The following is a 9,053-nucleotide window of genomic DNA, read 5'->3' as shown; positions in this document are numbered from 1 at the left end:
TAGTATAATCAGTTGACCGATGAGGTCATCAGTCGACCAAATAAGAAGCAGAGACTTTTGGCAATTCTGTCATGTTTCATCAGTCGATTGATCTCATATATTAGTCGACTGATGTGATCATCAGTCGACTAAATAATAAACAAAAACTTTTTAAGATTCTAATGAGTTTCATCAGTCGACTGATCTCAAGAATCAGTTGACCGATAACAGTTTTTCAGCCAGTATAGGTTTTGAAAATGAGATTTAAATGTCTTTTAAAAATAGTAAATAAATTTTTAAAAAATGTGAAACTTTGGAAATAGTTTATAAACATAATAACAAACTTGTTTGAAAAGGAATTTTGTAAAAATGACCTCGTATTTATGAAAATCATTATTTTAGCAAAAATGTCACGAGTATTGAAACTATGTAAGTGTGTTATTCTAAGAGCTTCAAATGTAATCAACAAACTACTTGCCTACATTAAGTACTAGAGAGAAAATAAAATAGCAAATATGAGCTTCAAATGTAATCAACAAACTACTTGCCTACATTAAGTACTAGAGAGAAAATAAAATAGCAAATATCCCTCACATATAAGTACATGGCTTAAGTACTAGAGAGAAAATAAAATAGCAAATATCCCTCACATATAAGTACATGGCTTGAGTCTTGATATTCGCTTCTATGTTGATGAAGCTTATCATGTATGTAATGCTCTTAGAAAGCTTTACTTCATCACTCTGCCTTCACCTCATTAGATATCATCGTTGTAGCTCATATTCCATCCAATCCTCCAATAAAGGTACTAATGAGTTTGATATTCTTGTAATCTATAATATCACTCAACAAATAATTAATACTAATAATGGTGGTTGTAAATCATCATCGAAACATAAAGGATAACAAAAATTAGCCCATGCCGGTTCAAGTTTTAATTTTTTTTTAAATGCATTTTATAGTTCATATTTACATTTAATTTACTTTCTAACTCTAATTGAAAATAAGCGAACATATTATAAGAAAATAAATGATAAAATTAAATCATGAGTATATTTGTTACAAATCATACAGAAAATATTGTAAACACAAATATATAATATGCTTCAGAACAAATACTACGTGCGAGGGAAACAGTTAATTGTCTTTTATTTTAAAAAGAAATTACAAAAGGGAAAAAAAGGAAAAAATGGCAGCCCTAACTGGTTCTATATAATTCAGCCCACCTAGTATCGAGCCTGATCTGAGCTGGGCCACCACCGGACCGGGCTCAAGTTCTTGGCAAAGTATGACATAACAATCTAAATTTATGGAAAAATTGCTTTAAGACCCTAAAATTCAAGTTTTAATGTGCCCCAGCCCCCTCAACTTCCCCCAATGTGCTGCAGCCTGCAGGCCCTATAATTTGAAAAATTTGTGTCCATGCCCCTCTCCCCAAGTTCCAATGCAACCTCATCCAAAATCCGATTTTACCCTCTCCCCTACACCTCCATCCTCCTCCTCCGGTCCCCCTCAGCCCCCTCCCCCGCCTCCCTCCCTAGCTCCGCCTCCCTCCCCTCCCCCACTTCCCTCCCCCGCTCCGCCTCCCTCCCCACCCACTGCACCTCCTCCCTACACCTCCCTCCTCCTCCGGCCCCCTCCCCTATCTTCCTCCCCCGCTCCGTCGTTGGCGCCGTCCCAATGAACTTCACGTCTCATGTTAACTATTTATAATTAACATATTAACTATTTATAGGTAACATGTTAACTATTATAGTTCACACATTGAGCTAAAAAATATATTTATGAAATTATAATAGTTAACATATAATCTATAACAGTTAACATGAGATGAGATGAACTGACATGAGCTGGCATGAGAAAGAAAAATGGTAAAATTAGGATTTTAGGAGCTGACATGTCTAATCATGAACTGACATGTCTAATCATGAGCTGAAATCATGACGGAGGACCCTAGACACACTTAAAAAAAAAAAGAGTTACAACACATTAAAAAATTATGAAGGACTAAGACACATTAAAACTTGAATTTTGGGACATTGAAGCAATTTTTCCTAATACTGGATTTTGTTTTTATTCTGATTTCTTGAACAGCGTCAAATTATTGACCGTCTCTCTCCTATCAAGTCAAATGGGCCCCTCTCACATCAAGGATTCCGATGAATTGACGGCTGAGATTGCCTCGAGTTTTCAACCTCCCGGCTTCTCCCCGAAAGGGGAACTGAAAAAAAATCTAAAAATTGGCGGCTCCCAAACGAAAATTTCCCCCAATATCCCGCTACAAAATTTGGCATGAAATTTAAAAACCCACCCTTTTTCCAAATCCAGCCCGCTCTCAATAAATTACACCAAGATCCAATCTTTAGCCTCCCCAAAATTTGCGATCTAGGGTTTGATTGAATGGGGTCCGAAGTTGCTGAAGTCGAGAAAGAGAGCCCTAATTCCCATGGAGAGGATCAGGAGGAGGAGCAAGAGGAGGTGACGCCGCCTGAAGAGGAGAAAAGAGGAGCGAAGAGAGAGTCGCCGGAGAAAAAAGAGGAGGAGGAGGAGGAGGAGGGATCCAGGAAGAGGCCGGCGAGGGAGAGGAAGACGGTGGAGAGGTACTCTGCGGTCTCGCCGAGGAAGCTCTCGGCGTCGAAAGCGCTCAAGATCGAGGAGGTACAATTTGTTTACTAGGGTTTTAGAGCTAGGGTTTTTAGGAAAAGTTGGTTTTTTGAGCTGAATTAGGGTTTTGTTCGACTATTGTTTCAGGGTTCTGGAACTAAATTGAGGGATATCCCGAATGGTACGTCTCTCTCACTCGCCCACATATTTGTTTTTGGTGATTTTATGCAACCAATTGATTAAAGCGTGGGTTATTGCACTTTAATACGCTAAAGTTTCACCCTTTCTTAACTTTGTTACCTTGAAGTTCTATTTTGACAAACTGACGTCCCTAAGTTTTCAAATTGACATTAGTTTACAATTTTGATACCTCCAGAGCACTGCCTTTGTTACTCACTTTTTCTAAACTCAAGAACCTGAATTTGGCTAGAAAATTTGTTTCTAATTCACTTTTCTTTTGTTGACACTCGAACAAATTAACATCTTTTATACACTTGGGGTATCGATTTGTCAAAAAGGATATTGGGGTTTCAAAATTAAAGAGGGGTGAAGCTATTGGGTGTTAAAGTGCAAATAGTCTCTAAACTTTTGATTGTATTGTAGCCATATATGTTACTTCAATTTGTTATTTGTGTGGTCAGATGGTTATAATGGTTCTTAATGTCTAGTAACCTGCACTGCTTATAACCTACTTGGTGGCAGTGTTTTAACTCACTTGCAGGCAGTCATTGTCAATCTCTTACTGGCAATAATGAGCTACATAAGCTAGATTGGTGTGTTCAAGTGAAAAGTGCCTCAGGAGTGATTTAAATGTTTTTAAAACTTTAATAGCTGATTTGGATTTAGTCTTTAATTTCCGACCTCAAAGGAAGGGAGAGAAACAATAGAACTGATAAAACTTGAAGGAAAGAAGAGGCTTCTTGGTGTGTTTACCATTCCAACAAACTCTGTCCCACTTTCCTTTACAAAATTTAAGTAATGAGAGTTTGGCAATCCATGGAGAGATGGTACTTCTGTAATCAGTTCAAATTGTTCTAGGTTGTGTTTGGGCTCGAGGATTTGATTTCAAATTCCAGAATTGAATATTGGAATTTGAAATTCAGATTTTCAAATTCAATTCATTTGATTGGGAAACATCCAAATTTGAATTCCAAAATTCAATTTTGAAATTCATGTTGGCAAACTTTAGAATTTTAATTTTGAAAATTTCAATTAAGTTGTTTGTCAATTAGTAGAATTCTAATTTCTAAACTAAAATTGTAGCTCAAAGATAATTTAGAAATAAGATAATCAATTTACACAAGTTATGCATCTGAATTGGTGGAAATAAATGCTTCAAATAATATATCTGATATTTGACTAACTTGACATATAGATAAAATACCTTATCAATAGTTGACCTAATAATCACCACAAAAAGGACTGAAATTATTCATCAATAAAACTTTGTAAACTCATCCACCACTAACTATAACAATACATAAAGTACAAATATTGCATATAACAATTGAACAAACCAAAGATCCAAAATATCCAACAAATACAAATCAATAAAAGTTAATATTTCCCCATTATGCGGTTTCATGCTTAAGTTGCTCTCACACTAGTTTTTCTTAAAACTTTTACATGTGATTCAAATTAGAATTTCTTTCTAATATTTATATAATTTTACTTTGTATTTCTCATTGTAACTTTCTCTTCCTAGTTCAAGAAGTAAGTCATGCTTTGCCAGATCTTAAATCACCTGAAACAACAAGAAGACCAAGTCAGCTCCAATTTGAAGTGTGATACTATATAGGAATACATTCAAATAATACACTAGTGCATAGTTATCTTTGGAATATTAGGAGAACTTATTGGTTAAATAGGATTTGTTGTAGAAATACGTGTGTTTATACAATGGTATTATTGGAATTCATCTTCATTTTCCATGCTCAAGGTTATAAATATCAGTTATCAGGGATTTATCGGACGGCTAAAATCTTTATTGGATAGCGAAAATCAGGGATATATCGGGGATAAGTAGTATTTACCGGAGTGATATATTGTATGATGTGTATATATAATATAATACCCCAAATTATGATCTAACCATACTCTCCTATTTCATTCTCTCAACCTTCACTAAATAACTATAGAAAAAACCAATTAAATAGTGAATATTGTTTGTTGCTACAACTTCAGAAGTTGTGTTGAGGGTGTGACCTCGATGGAGAGTCCAAGTTGAATCGTCGAAGTCATAGTTGACGATGACATCGATGGAGAGAGCTCGACATCGACAGAGAGTTCAGTGGCGGTCAATGTTGTCAAGTCAATCAGATCAGTTGATTCAAGTCAATCAGATCAGTTGATGATGGCGTTGATGGAAGGAGCACATCATCAGTTGAAGTTGTCAAGTCGATGAAGTTAATGTTGATGAGAGAGCAACGTCGAATGGTCAAAGTCGATAGCGTTGAGGTCAGCGGAGTCCGAAGATGAGTGGAGGTGAGCATCAAAGTCGACGGAGGTGAGTGTCAAGGTCGACGGAGTCCAAAGAGAAACATAGATCAGAGGATTAGGGCAGTGAGCACAACCACACAAATGAGGGGAGATAGACTGGAGAATTAGGGCTACTTAATCAAACTTAAATTTTATTGTAAAGAATGAGTCATGTCGGGTTTCAAGTTCACTCAAAAACTGCCCATCACCTAGAATGACAACCCAATAGTGTGGCCTGATAATTCCAATTTTTAGAGCCGCTAATATCGGTTAATAATCACCTTTATCGCTGCATTATCGCCGATAAACCCAAAAAAAAAGATAACTGATTTAAATTCTAACTTATCCTATCAGAGATCTCCTAAAACCGATAACTCGGGGATAAAATTAGATTATTGGCCGATATTTAAAACCTTGGCCATGCTAAGGATTTTATCTGTGGGGAGTTGATTATATATGATTCATTGTCAGTAGAAATATTTCAAACTTTTCGTTAGTAGTAGTGGATATGTGTTACTCTTCATACATAAATAAATAGGAATAATTGTATACCCTAATTTTGGGGCTATTAATGTCAATGTTATAGAAAGCGCTAAGTAGACTAGGTGTTTGAACCAGCGCCTATCGCCTAGATGCCTACGCGACACCTACGCGTTTGGCTATTTTATAAATTATTATAATTAAATACTAAATAGCCAAAATAATAACTATCAAGGTTATTAAAAGCGCTAGGTGGCCTAGGCATTAGACCTGGAGCCTAGAGCCTAGGAGGAGTTTTTATTTTAATTATAATAATTGATAGTAAATACCAATGTTGTAGAAAGTTTAGGTGTCGGACTGGTGTCTAAGCGGATTTGTTTCTTCATTTAGGTGATGGTCAAGGAGATTTTGCTAGAGGTCGGAGGAGGCAATGTATATGTTCACATTTGGAGGTTAAAGGTATTTGAAGGAGGTTAGAGGAATTAGGGGTTGTAACATAAAAAATTACGATTGAGGCCTAAAGGGTGCATTCCATGTAAATAGACAATACTCCCATAAACACTCCTAAAATCTAGGTAGGCAACCTAGGTACTGTCCGGGCGCTAGGCGCTAGCTAGATGGCCTAGATACCACCTAGGCCTAGGCGGATTAGGCGGATGCTTTTTAAAACAGTGCAATGTCCTAATTATATTATAAAGGAAGTATGGTTTTCCTTCAATCCACAAATTCACCTTCTGATGTGAGATTGAGGTTCCATTTGAGCTGTAATAACTTTGGTAGTTGGCATCTTCGCAATTAGGATGTTATGATATGGGGTATACCGTATACCATTTAGGGCACAAGAGGCTCAGAGAGTGAAAGACCTTGATATCTTTCATTCTTAAATATAGCTCTGTGCTTGTGTGCATACAACACTTGTGTTTATAATCTTGCACTATGTTTTTCCTTTTATGTAATATGACTACACATGCTATTACAAATTAATGTTTATATGACAACTGATCACAACAATATACATCAAACAATGCTCCAAATTTGCAAGAGCTCTGGAAATTAGGAAGAAACGTAGAAATTAAAATGTAGAAATTGAAGTTGTACATAATTAAGCATTAATCCTGTTTCAATTTCACTATTTACACATTTAGAAGTTAGTTAACTCAAGTTTCAGTCCATAATGAAGACTTAAGAGATTGATTAAGCCTAATGTGTTACCAATACTGATAAGATGCACTCATGCATGCTAATTTGACTTGAAAACTCATGCACTCAAGTTTCAGTTCAGAATTTAGAAACGTGACAATCACTAGGAAAGAATCATAAAGGTAAATTAGTAATGAAGGCTGAAGAACAATGGTAATATCCAAAGACAAAGGTACAAACTTAAAACAATTTGGCTGTTTCACTAGAAAAAGAATGAATATATTACAGTATCCAAAGCTGATGGGGTAATAGAAACCTGCCATGCGGAACAGTGGAAAAAATTGCAAGTAGGCATGTTTTGTGCCCACCACATGCCCTAATAATTCCAAAGTCCACCGATGCAATAATAATAGTATGGAGAAATGAGATGCAAAAATATACCAAGAAACTTCTCATTTGACAGAACTTGATGTGGACAAATAAGAAAGAAACAAATTAAGGAAGAAATCATGTTTATGTCAGAAACGAAAACAAATGAGGGAAGGAAGATCTTGTGGTACATCAATATACAAATGAAAGGAAAGATGATTGCTGCTTGAAACCATAAAAAGAATGAAATATCTGAGAAGGAAACTCATCAGAAAGCAAACAAAAGCCATAAACTCCATTTTTTATTAGACCTGTTAAACAATAAATAAAAGCATCGTAAAAGTTATCAAAGGCATAAAAGTATTCACAATCGCTGACCAACTTTAAGATCGAATCTTATGGATGCTAACCCCCTCTTAATGTTATACTGCTTTTGAATTATATTGGCTGTCAATATTTACAAAGATCAGCTTCGGCGGCAATGCAAGAAACCTCTGATAGGTGAGCATATATTCAAGCTAACCACTCAACTTCAATTTAACAACTCTAGTTTTCCTAGCAGATTCAATCATAGTTAACCATATCTTTCAAAAATATAAACACTAGAAGGGGTCTTAGGTTTGCATGTGAAAGAGTCACAGGAATTGTAGTGGAAGTTAGGTTAAGGGATACCAAATTCCGTGACCAAATTTGAAAAAACTAAGAATTCTAAAATTAACTAATCATTACCTTATTGACGGCGGGAATGGCAGGGAACTAATAACAAATTTAATGTATAAGACTATACTTATCTAAGAGATAGAATTAGACCATTTTACATGGAGTAAACGTAAAGGAAAAGAATAACAAATTTAGAATTACTAAACAAAAGGAAAAAAAGAACATACTGCTTCCCCAAAGAATAGGGTACAAGAAGATACACTGGTAGAGCTTGGTATGGTCCCCAGGTTATCTAAGTTCCTAACAATATCAATATGATCACAAGTACTGCATGCTCAAGTAAATGTGTGACCTACAATAAGCCTAACTAATGTGTGACCTACAATAAGCCTAGCTAATATGTGACCATTACAATTGAGCAATATGTTTTGCATTTTCTCTAGATATGACCATTACAAATTTGAAACTCTATACATGATCAATTCCAAGATATGTAAATCACGTATACATGTTCTAGGGACTACTTAATTCTGACATAACACAGCTCATAGATTCACAATTCAGAGGCCTTCAAAGAAAGCTCATGAGTTTAGATATTTAGTTCTTAGATTAGCTTGTTTAAAACAATCAATGTAAACTTGTGGTGACACATATTGATACATATCCCACAAGACTTAAAATTGATCAATTTATTAAACCAATGTAATGAACAAACATCACAGTTCTACTAGATCTATTAACAAAAGTTACTCTTTTTTCCCCATAAATTTCAAGTCAATGGACGACAAACCAACAAACGTCCTACTATAATTAATCAATCGAACAACTACATTATTCACCGCAAATAAACGAAAATAATGCTTTTGATCGCAATTTCTCCATCCAATCAATGTAACAAACACAGTGAGAGCTATTAAGAAACTGACCGTAGATCTTGATCGGAGCTTCGAGCTCCAAGAGGTTAGGCTGCTGAAGAAAGATCTCTCTCAAAGCGATGCACAGTTGCCTGTAGGTTGCTGAAGAAAGATCTCTCTCAAAGCGATGCACAGTTACCTGATCTTTGCCTCTGATAGCTGAACCTACTTACTTAGCCTCACCGATTGAACCTCCAGCAGCCTGCTGATGATATCGTCGAGAATAAAGTTTGAATCTAGTGTCTAAGGCATCAGTGGAATTGGAGATAGAGGATCGGAGGATCTCACTGTTGTATTGCCGTCATCACGGGAGGTGAAATTAGTGCTTGCGAGCCATCGTCATTTGGAGCGTCGTCGCCATTGGATCGTTGTCGCTGGTTGGATCTAGGAACTAGGGTCTTGATGGAACTGGAGATAGAGAGCGATTGA

General features: G+C 36.1%; 1 protein-coding gene across 2 annotated transcripts in view; it reads left to right on the top strand.

Annotated features, from left to right (window-relative positions):
- The window catches only part of LOC109824941 (protein DEK-like), a 13,271-nt gene continuing 6,412 nt past the window's right edge, over positions 2,195–9,053 (top strand). Inside the window, exons 1-2 of one of the 2 annotated variants that reach the window (XM_020391577.1) lie at positions 2,195–2,637; positions 2,731–2,764. In XM_020391577.1, the coding sequence (XP_020247166.1) occupies positions 2,380–2,637; positions 2,731–2,764 (292 nt within the window). In that variant the 5' untranslated portion in view covers positions 2,195–2,379. The remainder of the gene's footprint in view (positions 2,638–2,730; positions 2,765–9,053) is intronic. The other variant, XM_020391576.1, reaches the window with a different exon arrangement.

Source organism: Asparagus officinalis, chromosome 10, assembly GCF_001876935.1.
Source record: "Asparagus officinalis chromosome 10, Aspof.V1, whole genome shotgun sequence".
Lineage (NCBI taxonomy): Eukaryota > Viridiplantae > Streptophyta > Magnoliopsida > Asparagales > Asparagaceae > Asparagus > Asparagus officinalis.
This window is presented reverse-complemented; position numbering and strand designations above follow the sequence as displayed.